This window comes from Cavia porcellus, unplaced genomic scaffold, assembly GCF_034190915.1.
Source record: "Cavia porcellus strain 051 isolate PalLab524CR breed Dunkin Hartley unplaced genomic scaffold, mCavPor4.1 scaffold_5, whole genome shotgun sequence".
Taxonomy (NCBI): Eukaryota; Metazoa; Chordata; class Mammalia; order Rodentia; family Caviidae; genus Cavia; species Cavia porcellus.
In genome coordinates, this window is record NW_026947488.1 from 86,087,569 (window position 1) to 86,107,891 (window position 20,323).

At 36.4% G+C, this 20,323-nt stretch overlaps 1 protein-coding gene across 1 annotated transcript in view; it reads left to right on the forward strand.

Moving 5' to 3' along the window:
• Ppm1l (protein phosphatase, Mg2+/Mn2+ dependent 1L) overlaps positions 1–20,323 on the forward strand; it is a 316,234-nt gene that overhangs the window by 200,062 nt on the left and 95,849 nt on the right. The window contains exon 2 of the mRNA XM_003476321.5: positions 8,317–8,491. Within this exon, the coding sequence (XP_003476369.1) occupies positions 8,317–8,491 (175 nt within the window). The remainder of the gene's footprint in view (positions 1–8,316; positions 8,492–20,323) is intronic.

A 20,323-nucleotide genomic window follows, 5' to 3' on the forward strand; every position in this document is an offset into this window, starting at 1 on the left:
GCTGAGGCAGGAGGGTCTTCTGGGAGCTCAAGGCCACCAGAACTGTTTCAGAAGACCTTGTCTCAAAATTTTTCCTTAAATAATTCCTAGAAAGACAGTTACTATGTAAAAGATTTAAATTATTTTAAAGTTTTGTTAGTTTTTCATTTTCTATCCAAAAGGATTATGTGTTTTCCTCTAATTATGGTGTAAGCCAGAAGTATTCCTATCCTGCAGATTTTTCAGTTGTCTTGAGTTAATCTCATTCTGTTTCAGTGCATTTTAAATTCAGCTTCATATTTTTATTATTCCTTCATATGAACTCACAGTCACAACTTCCTAGATTGCTTTTTTGCCCTCTATTAAGTACCTCTTACCTTAGAATTGGTTGTTTAAACTCCACCAGATTAATTTCTTGATTCTTTTTCTGTCCCCTCTTAATTTATCTCCGTAGGGCTGCTCAGCACTTAACATGACTCATGTGTTAAGTAAATATATTCATTCATCTGAAGATTCCTATTATTGTATTGCTTTGTAAAATATGTTTTTCCCTCAGTATATCATGTGAGTTTTGTTTGCACTTCAAAATTCCATGTTCCTTTATGGTAGAGGTTTGTTCTCCTAATAGTGTTGTTTTTTATTTGTTTGTTTGTTTTTAATTTTAAAGATAGTAAAACGCAACAAATTAAGACAGAATAAAGCCAATCAAGACAACGCAGTGAAATTGGTACAGGACTTCAGCATAGGATACCGGGAAAACAGTAATAGCTACCATAGTATATCTTGTTATCTTCACAATAGGTGTCCATTCAATCAGATATTGCAAAATCATACAAAAACAAAACACACTAAAACCAATCAAAATAGAATGTTGAATGAAGCACAACAATTAAACAAAGCAAAACAGTGAAAACAGTATAGGACTTCAAAGACAAGACAGAAGTCAATCCCCCATATCTGCTATATTGCATACTGTCATCTTCCAGAAAGGTGCTCAGACCACTGGCCCTAGGCCTGCATAATCAACCAAACAATGCAAGCATTTAGTAGCTTTATGTAATAGTGTCAAGTTTAATGTGCTTTACTCACCAGACAGTTAATAAATTAAAGCTGACTGGCTGATAGGGTTTTGGGGTCTTTTAAAAGATGAATTGTAAAACATTTAGCAGCTCTTAAAATGTACTTTTGCATCCCTCCTTTAATATATGTCAGTTATTTCATAAACAACATGTCACTATAATAATTTTTTTTAGCATAATGACCATGATCAGTGTTCTGCTTTTTTCTCCTATTGAGTTCTTTTTAGAGGGTGAAAGGGTTTTGGTCCAGATAGGACACTATAGCCAGGAAAGCCACAACCGGAAGCAGGAAGCCCCATCTTGCCCTGCCCCTAGGAAGTTACCTGTGACGCCATCTTCCCGCCCCTGGAAATTTACATATGGCGCCAAACCTAGGACCAATGGGCTACCTGTGTACCTCTAATGCCCGCCTTAGGTTCTACCCCAAACCAAGGCTATTTACAGGCCCCCACTCCACGTGTCCCCCGGAGAGATCGCTGGACGCCAGCGGTGGGGCTGCTGGTCATCTCTCTCCGCTTTTTATTTTATATTTCTCATCTTTTGTTAATACTTTTCAGAGGGTCTATTCTAGCAGGCCATTTGCTATTTTCTAGAGTGAAACTGGCATGAGTATTACAAATACATGGAAATTCTGTGAGGAAGTGCATTAGGCACCTTTTGTGCCTTGCCTTAGAATAGTTATTTTTCTATAGAGCTGTGGAGACAGCACCTTTTCAGTCCTAACTGGAGGGAAACTGTGACCTTTCTTTCACTTCCTTGCTTGAGATTTCTCAGCAGTTCGGAGAAGTATAAATTCTTTGAATGTCCAAGGAAATTAACTGCCCATGACACAGCCTTCACCTGAGGTGTACAGTACTGAAGTACATTCTGCAGGTCTGAGCAAAGGATCCCTAGCAGAATCATGAAACAAATAGAGAGAAGCTCATGAATGAGGCCATTAAACAAATACAACTTTTTGTGTGAAGTATATGATTTGCCATTTGGACAGGCTAGTGATGACTTAGGTTTGCACTGATTGCTTTCTAAAATAATGGCATTAACGACTAAAGATCAAGTGTAATTCTAATTGCCAGCAGAAAACCATACTCTTATTCTGTGTCTAGAATCATGGAGGGAAGTTTTGTTTGAAGGTAAAGAATTAGAAACTATCAAAAAGTTTTCCCCACAGGCTATTTAAAAGTACCTGATTCTTATTGTCATGTGCTATACTTCTGTAGTACAAATTACTGAGGCAGATGATGGCAGAATACAGTGATCTGTTCTTATTTTCTTATTTCTACCAAAGTGAGGAGCTAAAATACCTGTACTTACACAAATTAATGAAAACGTGTTGGATACTCTTAGGTATCTGTAAAAGTTAGTTTAGGCAACATTCACAGATTGTGCAGCAGTTGAGCCAAATATCGAAGGATATAAAGAATTTGGTTAAAACTAATAATTTGCATATTTTTAAAATTACTGTGAAAAGACAGAATGATGAGCCATTAGTGGAGCAGGGTTAGACACAAGAAGGCCACATGAGGAAGCAAGCCCAGTCTGGGCACCAGCGACATACGCAGGCTCCTAGCAGACTGGAACAGCCAGAATCCAGGCCCTTCCAGCGTGCAGGCTGGCAAGCAAGAAGTACTAACTCTCCCCCCTCTCCCCCGACCCCCTGGCCCCATAAGCGCCCGTTTATTTGGAGAAACAGGCTGTGATGATAGCTTCGGAGGTGAAATGCAATTGGATGCCTGTGGTGCTTTGGTGTTTCGCTAACATTGCAGTTCTAGGGCCAGTGGTCTGATCATAGGTTCAGAGGATAGTGGTACACAGTGTGGCATCTGGGGGAGATCGCCTTCTGAGGGTTGTAGCCATTGTTGATTCCTATGGTCTTGTTCTGAAGTCCTATATCATTTCCATTGTTTTGTTGGGTTTCCATTGCTTTGTTTTATTTAATTATGTCAAATCCAATTGCAGGAGCAGCTGTTTAAAAGATAGTGAGATATATGGTAGCAATTTGGATTCACTATTGGCTTGAAGTCCTTTATTGCATTCATTGTTTTGTTTTTATTGTTTCTATTCTATTCTGTTCTGTTTGATTTTTACTGTCTCCAAAGTTATCTGCAGGTATTTTGAAGACATCCACTGGCATTATGGTAACTATTGTAGATTTTGTAATATTTTAAAGCTGTATCTCTTACACTGTTTTGTTTTGATTGGTTGTATTCTGTTTTATCCTCTTTAAAATAAATTTTTTAAAAAATGATGAGGGCATAAATTGCTTGGAAAAATATGAAGTATTGGATACTGGCCGGATGCTGATGATGATAGCAATAATGTTTATAGAATGGTTAATTTATAAAAGTATAAAAATTAGGATTTAAATTCCCAAGAGTGCTTATCATCAGGAATAGATAAGTAACTTCATATTTTAATTTTTTCACTTCATTTTTACAGTCTCATTAAGAATTTTAAATTTAAATTGTTCCTTTTATTATCTTTTACTAATGGAATAATTCCAGACTCAGCTAAAAATATGTTTTTTAACATAAGCTCATGCTTGAACATAAGGTAAAACTGCCATTTGAATACATTTAGAATGTCACCTCAGTATCAAAGGGATTTCTTGAAATATCTTGACAGAATATAACATTTTACCTAGAGTTCTTTCCTTCTGTTCCTTGTAAGAATCTTTCAGTAGAAAGAACTCTATATATGGAGTTATACTGTTTTAGAAATGAAATGCCAAAATATGGCCCTAGTACCATCAAAGATACAGGCACCATTCCAAGACCTATATTATGATCATAATTATAAAAGTAAATTTTATTTCAGACACAGTGGACACAATTGGGAGGAAATATGTAGAGTGCTTTCAGTAATAAAAAATTCATCAATATTTATAAAATGTAATAAATTGGAGAGCCATTTTCTTTTTTTAATTTTAAAGAGAAAAACAATTTTTAAAATAGAAGTTAATAGGACAGTTACAGTAGTTGATACATTGTATAGTGTTGTCTTACTAGTAGTTATTCAGAGTACAGGATATAGGCACGAAATCTTGTCTAAACAATCTTAGCACAAAGTATTCTTTTCAAAGAACAAATAGAAACTAGGATGTAATTACCTTAACTATCTTGTGTTTATATATGTATTTTTTTCTTGTTCCCTTTCTTCCTTTCCCCTCTCACAGTTTGTCTTTTCTTTTGAACATTTTCTTCCCAATTCACAGTATCTATTGTACATTTCGGAACATAAAAGACAGATGTCCCACTGGATAGCTAGGTAACATGAGTTTAAAAATAATTATTCAGCAGTGTCAGAATATTATTTTCCAGTGCCTGTAGAAAATTTTTATTAAACTGTAGAATTAAATATGTTATACTAATGTGTTTAGTTCATTTGCATTTTGTGGAGTAACTATTTATTCTATACTAGATGGCTGGCTGAGAAATTGAACAATATTTGGTTATATTTTGAAGTTGTAATTTCATGAGCATCTAATTTAGAGAGTCCAAATATAAATCTGGAAGTAAATTGTGTATGGTACCTTCAGCTACTATAAGGACTGAAATATGACTTTCCCCTGCCACCCTGCCACAGTCTTATCTTGAAAAGTCAGTTGTCATTGTTCTGGCAAATTTTTCGAGCCTAAATTGTGCTGTTTAAAGGAAAGCTGTGAAGGTTAAAAATACATTTTAAAGGTAATTTTTAAAAATCACAGTAGTTAAGAACATGTAAATAATACTGAACTATGGAAAGTAAAGCATGTCTTCCACATCCCTTCCTATACATAGTATTTGATAATATTAAATATATTACATAAAATATGTGCTTTATATAAAAAGGATGTGCTTCACTTATACTTTGTAGCTTTATTTTTTAAAGTCAGCAGTAATACATCTGGATGTTCATTCTTGCTGTCAGCATATGTAATCGTATCTCATACTTTCCAAAGAACATAGAGAATACTAGGCTATAAATGAAGAAACTCTAAACCTTTGTTGATCAGCATGTATCAGATTTGAATACAATATATAAATATCTCCATATATTTAATTCACATGAATTTCATATTATTTTTACTTACTTTTTAATTGACAAATAACATTGTCTATTCTCATCTTTCACAATAGATTTTGAAGCTTGTACATTATGAAATTGTTAAATAAAGCTAATTACCAAAGTATTACTTCACATAGTTACAGATTTTGTAACATAATGTCTACTATCTTTACATTTTTCAGGAATATAACATATCGTCATTAACTGTAATGTGGCTATAGAATAGCTCTCTTGAAATTTAGATCATGCAATGTACATCTTTTTGTGCCTGGCTTATTTTATTGAATGTAATACCCTCCATGTCCATCCATGTTGTTCAAGTGGCAGGATTCCAATCATTTTTATGATTAAATAGTATTACATGGGGTACACGTGCCACATTTTCTTTTATTTTAATTTTAAAGGAAATAAAACACAATGAAATGAATCAAAACAGTGATAAGACAGTAGGAAATTTACAATAGTTACTATAATTGCATGTTGTTCTATAAGCTGCTCCACTTGAGGCTTGCAAAGTTAATCAAGCAATATAGTTCCTCCGGATCAGCGGTTGCTCATGGTGGGGGCTGGAGGCCTCTTCTCTCCCCAGCCTGCATCACAGTGGGGACTTAGCTCTCTTTCTTATTCTTCTAGATCTGTGCTCCAGCTGACTCAGGAGCCAGGGACTTACATAGGCTCCATCCTGGTTCTCCCTGATCCATGCTTCCACATTTTCTTTACCTGCTCATTCACTGGCAGTTTGATTACAGTCTTGGCTGTTTTGAATACTGCTATAAGAGTACAGATGTCTCTTCAACTTGCTGATTTCATTTGGATTCTATTCCTAGTAGAGGGATTGCAGGAACATATCATAGTTCTATTTTTAATTTTTTAAGGACTCTATGTACTGTTTCCCGTAAAGGTTGTACTAATTTACTTTCCCACAAATGATATGTAAAGGTTCCCCTTTTCTCTGCATCCTCACCAATATTTGTTACCTTTTGTCTTTTTTATAATAGCCATTCTTTTTTTTTTTTTTTTTTTTTTTTTTTTTTTTTTTTTTTTTTTGGTTCCAGGGATCAAACTCATATGCTTGCCAGACCTATGCCACTGAGCTAAATCCCCAGCCCATTCTTACTGGAGTGAGGTGATAAAGTAGCTTTAATTTACATTTCCTTAGAGATTAGTGATGTTGAGTATTGTTTCATGTTCCTATTGTCTGTTTCTTTGTATTATTTTAGAAGTATCTTTTCTGGTCTCTTGCTGATTTTAAAATTAGATTATTTATGTAAAGTTTTGTTTGTTGATTTGTTTTTGTTTTGCTGCTGCGTTGTTCTGAATTCCTTATGCATTTTGGATGTTAATCTTTTGTCAGATGTAGAGTTTGCAAATATTTTCCTATTCTGTACATTGTCTTCTTCACTTTGTTTCCTTTACTGTGCAGAAGCGTTTTAGTTTGATGTAATACAGTTTGTCAGTTTTTGCTTATATTATGGCTGCTTTTGAGATTTATTCAACAAGTCCTCATCCAGGCCAATGTTATGTAGTGTTTTTCCTGTTTTTATTTTAGTAGTTTCATAGTTCCCAATCTTACAGTGTTTATGTCTGGAGAGACATGGATCTAATTTGATTCTTTTACATGCTGTTACTAACTTTTCCCAGTACTTTATTAAAGAGACTACTCTTTTCCTAATGTAACTTGGTAACTTCATTGAAAATCTGTTAAGCATAGATACATTTATTTATACCTGGGTTTTCTATTTAGTTGCATTGGTTTGTGTCAGTTTTTATGCCACCACCATTCTGTTTCAGTTACTGTAGCTTTGTATTTTATTTTAATGTTAGGTGTGATGTTTTGCTCCCTGACCCCTGACTGTTTTGGTTATTTGAGATTTTTAGTGGTTCCATATGAGCTTTAGGAGTTGTTTTTTTTTTTTTTTTTTTTTCCTATTTCTATGGGGAAAAAAAGTTATCTCACTTTGGTAGAGATGTCTTGAATCTATCAATCAGTTTCAGTAGCATGAATATTTTAGCAATATAAATTCTTCCAATCCACAAACATGAGATATCTTTTCATTTATTTGTAGCACACAGTATTTTAATTTATACAACTTGTAGCTCTACGGTATTATAAAAAAAATAAACTATGTAGATGGATCTTTCTCTTGTTTTAGCTCCATAGTCACATAGATAGTTTCTTTAGCAGTTTATTTGAAAAATGTTGTAGTGTTTATGTGTATATATTTAAGCTACATGCCTTCATTTATTGGCCTATCAACTTTAAATACTATGCAAGTGGAGCAACACTATACTACAAGACATGCGAAGCCCTTGACAGTCTCAAGAGATATGTTTGAGAATTTAAGAACCCAGCTGATTGATGCCTTCATTCATTCTCCTAAATTATCACTTAATTTTTTCTATAAAGTGTGATTTTACTGTCACACTGATTCTAAACTAGGAGGGAGAAGCATATGCTACTACCCCAGCAAACCAGCAGAATGTATAAGGCTTTTTCATAACACACATGACTTCCTTCCAAGTAGAACATGCTTACCTGATGGAAAAATCATTGGATAGATTTCTGATATGCCTGAATGCATGTTGTACAAGTAGTCTAGAAGCAAGTAAACAAGCAAATGAACAAAACACAGTAATATATGTATATTTTATATATAATTATATACTTATAATGATTGACTTATTTTCAAATTAACAAGTATCATCTTAGATCTAATATTTTTATTCGTCTCATTATTTCATTATTAGCCCTAGCGAAAAGCTCTCCTTCCTGTTTAGCTCACAAGAGTTCCAGCGTGAGTGTTAATGAGTGGAGAGCAGCAAAGTGAGGCAGGGATGTGGATAGCATAGGGGAGCTCTTTGCTCAGATGAGTGTGTGTTGTGCAAGTCATGTTTTGTATCTAGCAAAATTATTATCATGGGATGTTTAGAGTTCTTTGGAGCAGCTGAAAGTCTGAATATTACTAACTCTGAATAACAAACCAAGTCCATATTTTGTACATTTAAACTTGGTAGGAAAGACTTAGTGACCTATGGTTCTTCTATTTGAAGATGCATCCTACCAGGTGTAGTGAACTTTAAACATCACAGTGACAAGCTTGCACTTGTCTGGAGGGTTGCTTTCACGGTGCATTGAGTTCTCTCTGCAACACCGGAGGGAAAGTGAAAAGTCTAAAATGAGAAATACTAATGGAGTATTCTGTTCTGTTTTCAGACTGCAGCTGAATATGTAAAATCTCGACTCCCAGAGGCCCTTAAACAGCATCTTCAGGACTATGAAAAAGACAAAGAAAATAGTGTATTATCTTACCAGACCATCCTTGAACAGCAGATTCTGTCAATTGACAGAGAAATGCTAGAAAAATTGACGGTATCCTATGACGAAGCAGGTATGTTTGTTTTAACATTCACACACAAACTTTTTTCTGTGCAAAATTTTTTATAGATCTTGTTTAAATTTAGATGTTTTTCAGGCATGGTGGCTCATGCCTGTAATGCCAGCACTTGGAAGACTTGAGTTAGAGCTCAGCATGAGCTACATAGCAAAGCCCTGTCTCAAAAAGCCGGTTACATACATGCATACATACATACCTGCAAATCTTTTTCTGGGGTGGAAGATTAAGGGAAAGTAAATTCAAAGTTATATAATACGGGCTAATAGTATCTATATAGTTTTAGTGTCAACATTTCTTCAGGAGATTGCTAAAAATGGCTCTTAAATATCAAATACTTTTACATCTTTGCCCTTTTTTAAAAAAATGGAATTTTCCTGCTCTTCTCAACCATGTACAACTATTGATTTAATCTTTTGAGGTGTTAATTCAATTTTGGTTACCAGCTAAAAACATTTACATCTGATAATCCGAGAGCTGTTATTTGACTGAAGTATTTTCAGCTGTAGATTTTTTTTCTAAAGAAGTATTTTTAAAAATTGAGTGGGCATAATGACATACATCTGTAATCCCTGCTCTTGGGAGGCTGAGGCAGGAGGATCATCCTGAGTTTGAGGCCAGCTTAGGCTACATAGTAAGTATGAGGCCAACCTGAGCTACATAGTAAAAACTTATCTCAAAATAAAAATAAAAAATTAATTTTAAGTTGAACTTGGCTTTCTTTTTCATAGCAACTCAAGTGAAACTGATCCGCTAATACCATTCCAGATATTTGATTTCCTGCATACCTTCAGTTAACAAGGGAACTTACTAATGAAGTTGTGGACACACCTCCTTTGACACTTCTTTTGTCTTTACATGTTCTGCTAGCTGAAGCCCAGTTTTAATGAAACTTGTACAGTATTACAGTTATTAAAAGTCTTTAATAGAAGTAAATTTGTGCAGCAAAAATATGCTGATTAAATTTATCCTATCTCTCCACCAAAAAAGGAGGGAAAGTATAGGAAAATGGATTTCTACTGTTGATAGCATTACTCTCTGTGTTAATATTGGAAACTTGTGCTTTTATTTTCATAACCTGCGTGTCTGCCTGTCTGCCCTTCTCAGTGTCTCTACATTCCACCTCTGACTCTTTACTGCCACAGGAGGGAAACAGGCAGGGAATTTGTTTTTAGCATACATTAGAATACAAGCAGGCTCAATGCTTTATTCTCTTGATTTCAAGCTAAGATAGCACACAGAAGAAAACCATAATACCACATTTGCTTACCCACCAGTGCCAGTTTTTAGTTATTATGTTGCCTTCACTTTCATTGCACCCTCTAACCCCTTCAGGGCTGTCCAGCAGGATCCACATTTCCACCCTTGCCCAGGATGTCTCTAGTTCTCTGACTCTTATTTTTCTAGGCACGCTGGTTTCCTTCTGCCTGTTGGCCGATTAGTCCTTGGTCACTTATACTTTAGGTATTTGTCTTTTTTTAATAGTCTTCTCTCTAATACTATTCACCTTCTTTCTTATCTTTAATAGAATAAATGAACCCCAATCAAAATTATATCTATATATGCATAGCCTCTTTGAGATTATAGAACATTTATGTTCAGCACTTTCTACCCCAATACTCATTTCATGGTGAGAAAAATGAGACCTACAGACTTGCGTGAAATAACACATTCGCTTAGTTGTACAACTGCGATGCTGCTGTCCTCATTACGAAACAGGAGTCACAGCTGGAGTCTGGAGACTTAGGGATTTCCTGTGGCTTGACCCTCCCATTCCTCCAGTTCTTGCTGTCATCCTGGCAGGGAATGCAGGGTGGGGCAAAGCTGACTCACAGTCCTCCAGGTTGGCTGGCACAGAATGAAGAACTCAGCAAAGGGAATAGTATGAAGCAGCAGTTCACTTACAATATTGCAAAGGTGAGGGCAAAGCTGTCAGGCTACAAGTGTGCTCTACAGGGAGAGCTGGAAAGTGAGCTCTCAGGAATGCTGTCCTTGTTCTGCCCATTTTTGTAGGAGTTTTAAGCCAACCAAAGTCTCAACCTTTATTGCTGGGACGAGATTGTGGCTAGGGTGGGCTAAAGTTTATGGAGTTTTAGGTGGTTTCTGGTATTTTTACAGAAAGCAGGTCTCTAGGAATACCTGTTCTACATCTGTAAAGGTTTCACAAAGGGCAATTTCTATAATTGAGTGGTCATTTTTTTTTCTTTGATGGTGGGGAGATACTAGGAATCAAACGCAGGACCTTGCACTTGCAGGTAGGTACTGACTGCTGACACATATCCTCAGCCCCAGGTGGTTATTTTTATAGCTTTCACCCATGCCACATTAGCCATACCTTACTTTTCTCCCTATCTCTGCTTCTCCCTGTCCCTATGTTTCCCTCTTTGACTCGATCATCCTACTGGGGAATGGGGAATATGTAAGGGTCCTGTCTTTTCCCCTTTGAGGGTGGACACTGGGTTGGTTGGATATTGGGCTTGTTAGATGTTGGTCTTGTGGGCTAATAGAGGAATTCTGGTAGTGTCTTAGTTACTTTCTTCTTGTTGCTGAAACAAAATACTTGATACCCCAAGTTAAGGACGGAAAGACTTATTTGTCTCATGTTTGTAGAGATTTCAGTCAATAGTCTGCTGGCTCCCAGGCAGGGTAATATGGCAGACAAGCATCCAAGAAGAGAAACAGTTTGTGGTTGACAGAAGACAGCAAAGCAAGCAAGAGACCTTTGCAGTGTCTTTCTGCCCTCTTTTATACTATATCAAGGCTGCTAGGGCATGTACCAAACCAATCAGTGGAGTGATTTAGTAACACTTACCTTTTATCTTGGCATTGCATCATGAATCAGTTGCACATTCTAGATCCAGCCATCTCCAAAAAAAGCCCTGCTCATGACTATGAGTCTTTGGGAGGACATCTAAACATAAACCATAACAGGTAGGCATGGAAATCTGCATTTGTTGAGGCAGTGTTGCTTGCACAGAGGCAGGTGTCAAAGCCCCACACAGTCAGCTCTAAACCACAAAGCTGCTTGAAAACTGCTTGTTGCTCAAAGCCACAGAGTCTGCCTTTTCTACTCCCTAGAAAGGACTTGGGTCTTTTTAACTTTCCTTGAGAGTTTCTTGTGACCCTGTATGCACACTAATACAAGTTCTCATTTGCATAGTATTTGTCAAATATCTAGGAAAGTACTGTACTAGGTAATGAGAGAAAAGAGGGAAGAGCATTCACAAGATGGGATGGAATCGGAGATGCAGAAAACAGATCTTTAATATTCAGTGAAAAAAGTAAAAAATACGTGTATAACTTCTAAGAAAAAACTCACTGGGAATTTGAGACTAAAGATAACTGGTAATATTCAATATTCAACTGGTAATGTTAAGATTAAACTGAGATGTGGTGCTCAAATGATAGTGAAAGTGGCTTAGGTTTTGCATTCACTTCTTTAGAGGAGGGCCATGAGACAATAAACCATGAGACAGAAGTGCTGAAAGTGGTTTTGTGAAGAAAAGAGGAATGCATTTTAATGGGTGAAGGGATACAATTAGATACCAAAATGGTAATAAATGTCAGTCATAAACCTCCACTATCAAATTTTTCCTTCTTTTTTTTTTTTTTTTTTTTGGCAGTACCAGGAATCAAACTCACGACCTCACGCTTGTCAGGCAGGTGCTTATGCTGCTGAGCTAAATCCCCAGCCCCAATTTTTCCTTCTTAAAGAATAATTTTCCAAGTTCCTGTAGTGTAGTTGAGCAACCATGGTCTTCAGAGGAACACATGTGCTTTGTGTAGCCCGTAGGGGTAACTGCTTGGGTGCAGAATTAGCCTGTCCATAAACTCTGCAACTGGAAGTAAACAGAGGATTGAGAATTAGACTCTAAATCCCAAGATTTCACTCTAGTTTAATTGATGTTGTTAGCAAATTAATCTCTTAGAATCTGTTTCTTCGTCTCTAAAACTGAGCTAATAGTATTTCATGAGTATATTATAATAACAAAATATATCATGTTGGAATCATGCTAGAAATCAGATTGCAAATGCTGAATTATGCCATTAATGGTAAATGAGAACAGATTTGGATCTTGTGTTTTCCTCAAACGATTATAAAATATTTTTAGTGTCATTTCTTAGCATGTAGTATTTGCAGAGGTAGAGAGAATTTTTAAAAAATGGTCTTCAGAAGCTTTGAGAAGTGAAGTGGCATCAGTTGTTAAACCGTCCACTGTAGGCTTAGTTTGCCTTTGGTCATCACTGCACAGCAGGGTGCAGAGTTGCAGATCGGGTGGGGCCTGTGTGTGTATGGACAAATGATTCTCATTGTATGTTGGGTTTTTTTTTTTCTTTTTCTTAAGAGTAAGAATAATTTATTGAGAGAAGACAAGATTCTGTCTAAGAGGGACAGAAGGGAAAAATGGGTTGCCTACCAACCCTACTTCTCAAGGGTGTTTATTAGCAAAGCCATAAGGTGAGGTGGGCTTAAGGGAGAACAGAGTTATTAAGCAACCAGTAAAATTACAAATATAGTCACCTAGGCAATCTTGATCTATTGGCAAACTATAGCATGGAAATGAGGTGGGACAAAACAATGGTCAACCAGTAAGTTTACAACAACTCTGTTTGCTAGGGTAAGACTAACTAAATGGAGATCAAATAGGGAATTAAGTCATGCAGCAAGTTCATGTGGGCTCATTGGATGTTGTAAAATTAAAACGTCACTGCCTTCTTCTCCATTACTTACAATACTAATGATTTCAATCAAAGTAAGAGGAAAAATAAGAAAAAAGATACTATTTAACAGAAAAATCTTTCATCATAATGCAAGGGAATTAGGATAGAAATTTGGTAAAAGCATCTAATACCAGGAGATAACCTCACTATACTAAGACACTCATTTGCTTAGATTCTTTCCAGGCTATCCCAGTTGTTTTCCGTTTCTCACGTTCTTAGTTCAGCTCTACCAGTTTTAGGAAAGATTTGTTAGTTAAAAGTTATCCAGGTCTCCAGAGAGGTTAATTTGTGTTTAATACTCATCCACTGATAAATCAGCCTGAGTGATTTAATGACAATTATCACCATTTGTGGCTTCTAAACATCTAAGACCTAGTTAATAAAACAGAGGTCCTTAAACACTGTCTAAAAGCTTTGGCTTAGAATCTCTTCTCCCTCCCCCCACCCTGCCTTATTTCTATTTTCTATCATCTGTGTGCGCTTTTTTCTTTAAATAATATGTACTGTCTAGCAATCCAAAATTCAGCAAAAAAAAAAAAAAATGGAAAAGCAAGTGACAGGCACAGTCAATATCACAGAATTAGTGAATAAGCTCATACAACAGAAGCTCTAGATTATTATCCACTATCCATATATTTTTATATAGTTCTGGCTAGTTGAGTTATATTTTTCAGTGTTTTTTTTAGGGTTTTTTTCTGATGTTAAGTGTTACACTTTTTGGGGGGACAGGATGTCGGGGATTGATTCAAGAACTTCATGCATACTAAACAAAGTGTTGTACTTGAATTGCAAAAATAAGTAAAAGATGTAGAATAACATAATTAGAGAACAGTAGTTATTAGTAATATTACTATTGTAAACATTCTGGAATATTTTCCTTGCTTTGTGCATTTAAAATGTAGTTGACTCTTATAGTTTTATATTTTGGTATTTTCTCTTAATGTTATTACATAGGTACTTCCTCATTCTGTTAAAATTTCTTTATATAAAAATAATTTAATGACTACATAATATTTTGTTTGAAGTAACCATTCACTGAATATTCTCCTATGCTGGACATTTATTTTTTTATTTTTATTTTTTGCTGCTGTGCATAATACTGTAAAAATGTGGTGTATTTGTGCATATTTTATATTACTGCAGAGAACAGATTTCATAAAATGTAAGAGTTTAGAGTTAGAATTGGGTGGGGGAGGGGAACAATATTTGGAAGACGATGATACTTGAGAACTACAAGAATGAGAGCAATGAATGAATCCACAGAAAGCTGTTTTCGGGTCCTCAGTATTGTGCCACACTCACAGCCTTATCTGCGTGCACAGACTTGATAGAGGAGCACATGTCATTTATGTTTATAATGGTGACCTTGATTCACAAGAAAAGTTCAATAATGTGTATTATACTCTGGTTAGGAAACAGGAGCTGCATAAAACTAGTACCTTAGTCCATTCAGGCTATTGTAACAAAATACCATAGACTGGCTGACTTATGCACAATAGAAATTTATTTTAGATATTACAAGAGGCTAGGAAGTCCAAGACTACAGATGAACAGTTTCAGTGCCTAGAAAAGCCTACTTCTGTCTTTTGCCCCCAGGTTTGGCAGAAAGGATAAGTGATTTCTGGGACCTTTTACAAGGGTACCATGAAGCTCTCGTGACCTAATCACCTTTCAGAAACCACCACCTAGTATCATCACTATGGGGCTGAAGTTTCAGAACAGGAATCTGGTACAAACTTTTAGATCATAGTAACAGCTTAGAAAAATTTTTATTCAAATGGTTTGTTTGGATGTTTTTAGGAAAAATGATGTTTTGCGGTATAACTGGAAAGAGGATCCAGATTATATTCTGTCTCTGCCGCTAACCAAATTAGTGACTTTGAATAAGTCCCCTTCCGTTTCTAAAGTCCTTTTTCCTATAAATTGACAGCACAAGCAGAATCTCATAGATAACTTCCAGTTCTTGAAACTATGTTTCTGGTGTCTTGATAATCAAAAATTCAGGTAGCTATTGTTTCTGCTGTTTTCTTTTTGCTTTGTTGCTGTTCTCTTTCCTCACACAGTCTCTATAATTGGTACCTAATAACTGATATAAAAAAGATCATCACTGAGTTTTTTTTAGTATCTTCATATGAATAGGCCTGGTCATACTTAGGTTGGTAGGATGAAGGTTGACACAGTATAACTCAAGCAAAACTAGGTTTTACAGGAGCTGAGTTATCATGCATGAATCCTCATTAAAATAGTTTCAGTTTTTTTCTGATCTGGGATTGAGCCCCTGCTCTCATGCTTTACCACTGAGACAACTGTTTTACTGAGCTGTATTCCTAACCCAGATTCTTCTTCTGTTACTGTTGATTAATGGTAACCAGAATCCAGAGTAAGAAGTAAAGTGTGATTTATATTGATCTATTAGTGTTTTTATTCAGGTTGAAGTATAAGTTAATATATATTTTAATAGATTGAGCTTGTACAGAGAAATTTCCAAGGCAAGTAGTGATATGATTTAAGAAAAAATTAAAACAATGTTTCCCCTCTCTTGAGAGTAACATTAACCTAATACTCATTGTTATATTGGATGAAAATTAAAAGGTTGAAATACCAAAAAGGGGGAATTTTTATGAATATTTGTAACTTTTATGCTAATGTATTGTTATGTTTTTTTTAAATCTAAAATTCTATTTTTGTTTTCTATGTTTAGGTATAAATAAGTAACTTTAATACTCTTTTGTTAAGGATAAAGTAGTGCTACGTGTGGTGATACACATCTATAATTGGGAAACTGAGGCAAGAGGCTCACAAATTGAAATCCAGCCTGGCAATTTAGTTATTCAGAAAAATGCTGTTTTAACAGTAAAAATTAAAAAGAAAATGGGAGTAGGGACTTAAGCTGTAGCTCAATGCAGAGAATCTGGATTCCTTCCCCAGTACTAAAAAACAAACAGAGGACTTCTGGGAGAACATGGCGGATAGATAGCAGCAGCTACAGAGGCTCTCTGAGATACCCCACTTAAAATCCAGGAATAGTGCGGGGCGAGAAGTCCTAAGCAAGGGGAGATATACCCTGCCAATGACCCAGGAATGAGCTAAACTAAGAGAAACCAACTGGAAACGTAATCCCAGTGCTATAACAGGAACAGATAAGGTCTCATCGCAGAAGCTAGAGCCCGCGCCACTGGAAGCCGCGATTTGAATTTCCTGCAGCCGCTGCTGGGTCCCAATTGGCACGGCAAGGAGAGAGGCACGAAAGATCTGAGAGTGGGAAGCGGCGAATGGAGTTGAGAGTGGGACTGGCCGGGACCCCTGCATTGACCTGTGGTGAGTGAGTGGATTGGGAACCCTTCCATAGAGTAGGAGGCTTCAGCAAAGGACATACTGGGACTGGGCACACTAGCCGGAACAGGATGCTGCAGTGTCCTTAGTCGCATATTCCCCTCTCAAGCGGGATTGGTGGGGAGTGCCTGGCTTGGGTGTCACTGCTGACTTAAGACCCAGTAGGCTAGCCCAAACCAGGTCCCAGCACCTGGAGGTGCACCCTAGCAGTGAAGCCTTCGGTAGGTTGACCTGGAGGGGTGGGCCAAGCATAGGCTGCCCAGGTCTGCGTCTCCCTAGTGCACTGCAGTGGTCGGGAGCACCTACCTAGCGCAATTCAAACAAACTGTAACTGTCAAAGAAAGAAACTGGGACGCCTATATATGCTTGTATGGAAGGAACAAAAAATATGGGAAGAGGGAGCAACAAGAAAGGGTCCTCAGTCCCCAATCTGAGAACACTGATCCAGAAAAGGTAAATGCAAAGGAGGACAGAAAACATGCAGTATCAGACACGGCACCCATAGACATAAAGTGCTATCTCCAGAGCCTCATAGATCAGTTCAAAAATGAAGTTATTAATGACCTAAAGCAAGATATAAGTAGAATACTTAGAGAAATGCTAAGGACTGCCCAAGAAAAAACAGATGGTGGAATGGAAGAACAGAAAAAAAGGGAAGAATTGTTTGATGGAGAAAATAGAGAAAACATAGAATACGTGAAGCAGGTTCAAAGAGATTACCAGGAAACTAAAAACTCTATCGAAAGCTGGCATAACAGCTTGAAAGAAACTAAGGATAGATTATCTGAACTGGAGGGCAGATTTGTAATGTGGGAGCATGAAATGAAAAACTTAAAAATAACAAGAAAACAAACAGCAAATAATACAAAGGCTAGAAGATGATAAGAGGATCTATAACTTAAGAATTAAGAACATAAAAGAAGAAGTAGGGACACAAACAAATGGACTACAAAAGCTATTCACAGAAATAATCCAAGAGAATTTCCCTAATTTAGCAAATGATAAAGATACTCAGATGTATGAGGCATACAGGACCCCAGCTACCTACAACCCAAACAGAGCTACACCCAGGCATATAATAATCAAAATTCCAGAAATCCAATATAAGAACAGAATATTAAAAGCCGTCAGAGACAAGAAACAGATCACTTACAAGGGAACACCCATCAGAATTACAGCAGACTTCTTGGCACAAACCATCAAATCACGAAGAGTGTGGGGGGAAATAATTCAAGCTTTGAAAGATAATAACCTCCAGCCAAGATTGAAATATCCTGCACAACTCTCCCTGGAAATTGATGGAAAAACAAAGTGCTTCCAGGATAAAGGGGAATTTGCAACCACCAGTTCAACTCTACAGAGAATACTACAGGATATTCTCAAAAAAGAAAATACCAAGATTCCAGAAATAGTGGCAGAGAGGCCACAATGAACGGAGCAGAAAGAGAAATGAAGAAGACAAACTGACAACAAACGACAGAAAAATAGCTCAACAGAAATGAGGCAGAGAAGACTGGATGGTAGGAACAGCTATTTTGGAGAAAACAAGACATCATAATAGCTAGTGCTGATTTAGTATCATCTTGTTTGAAGTTCCAACAAGCTTTTATTCTTCTGTCTCCATCGGTCTTAACAGGTTGTACCTTATTGGATTTTATTATATGTGATAATATAAGCACAAAAACTTTTATAGACAAGGAAATTATACAGAAACCATTGTTCATTTTCTGTTAGTTGATTCTAAATACCCTGTAATACTGTCATTCTCTTGAATGGTTTTACATTGTCTTGATATGTTTGGTGCTACAGTATACGGCAAAGATTTCAAGGAAAGAGACACTGTGGTAACTACTTTTATGTCAGGATATCTTGTGGTGAAACACTATTTTGCTTAAATGGTTATGTTTTGACCTGTGCTGTTTTGTTGTTATGCCCTCTTTTATCTCAATCTCCTTTTTTTAATTATTTACTTTTTTATTTTTGTCTTTTTAATTAAGGGAAAAATAAAAAATAGCAGGATACATTATAGTAATCTACTTTGATTTCCTATTAACTTGATTTGAAATCCTGTATTGCCCTCACCATCTTGTTTTGACTGATTTTCTCCTATTCTGCTTAGCTTGATAGTACCAAGTTCGAAAGTATAGGCAACAACTGTGAAGACAATAAGATTCATTATGACGCCCATTCTGGTTGACTGTTATCTTTTTTTAAAGTCCTATAATGTCTCCAATGTTTTGGTTTTATTCTTTACTGTTTTGTTTAATTTTATTATAACTGATGATATAGGCAATTCTTTTTAAGATAGCAAGAGGCGTTATGGTAACCATTGTTGATCATCTTGTATTTTGTTTTTACGTTATCTATTATGTCCATCCTTTTGATTTGACTGACTGTTCTGATATGTCGCATTTGGTTTTACTCTCTTCAAAAAAAGTAATAAGAATTGTGGGAGTAATAAAACCCAAAATGTGTAATTGTCATTGTACAAAAGAAAAGAAAGTGCTCTAAAGGTTATAAATGCATATATGTTTAAGTGTATAAGATGGATGACCATATTGCTGAGTTTTGTTGGATCGTTGAACAGAACTCTTTGCAGTCTCACTGTTTGAAAGTCCACTTTAATTTTGTAACTTGAACAACTATTTCTAAGATGAGAATATGTAATCTATTAACTAGTGATTTCTTACTGTTTATTTTTTAAATTTTGTATAACTTGTACCCTTTTTCTGTTTTTTTTTTTCTTTTTCTCCTCAAATAAAATTTAAAAAAACAACACACACACACACACACACACACACACACACACACAGGATCAGGTAGTACAGTTTACAATGCCTTGTGTTGGAGGAAGTTGTGGCTGTTTTTAAGCTCTGGGAGCAAAGGTCTCTAAGGAGGAGTACGGGCGGTGTGTTTTTCCCTCTAAGAGAGTTGAGTATATCTGTAGTGTGTGAAATGCTCAGTGGTAGCATCTTACTGCAAACCTTGAGAAAGTTGCCTGAGTTGCCACTTAGATTTCCTGCTTCTCAAACCAGCAAGGGCTCTGTTTCCATTCTTACAGTTTACTAGAAACCTCTATTGCTCCAGTGAGTGCATGATTTAACCATATTGAGAAAGCACTTACAAGTAGAACATGAATCAGATAGTGCAGATGAGGAAAGAGAATTCCGCTGGTGTTTATTGTGTTTATTTGAGCTTCAGTTAGAGATGGGACCTGCAGAACATTAACAAGTGTCATACAGTCACATACACAGCCCCAGAGGAGGTGAGAAAAGAAGAGCAGCATTAATTTTTCAGCCTGTACTTTCTGATTCCCGGATGTAGCTCCGTGATAGAATTCCTGCCAGCTGAGCCTATGCAAAACTGTGAAAACGCACCCAGCTTTATGATGTAGTTTTTGAAAACAGCTTTTAAAAAGGGTAGGCAAATGTGCTGTTGGCAATTAAGGACATAGCTAGAGGGTTACCTCCTGTTGAACTTATTTTATTCTTAAAATATATGATACCTGAAAGTTACATTTGTGTTTTAATTGAGCCATTAGTGTCATAGTAGTCAGTGATCTCAAAAACAAAGCCCTGTATTGTCGTGGGGGAAAAAACTGAACCTTATCCAGAAACCAAACCTAAGAGAGAAAGTGTGAAATATATAGGGTCCTTCCAGGTTTCCGAGCAAACAAAAATTCAGCAAAAGGCATTTTCAGGGAGTTCTTCACTCTAACAAATAGTGAATTTCTCACTATATTTCTCAAACTGGTCCTAGGGGAAGCGGTGACAC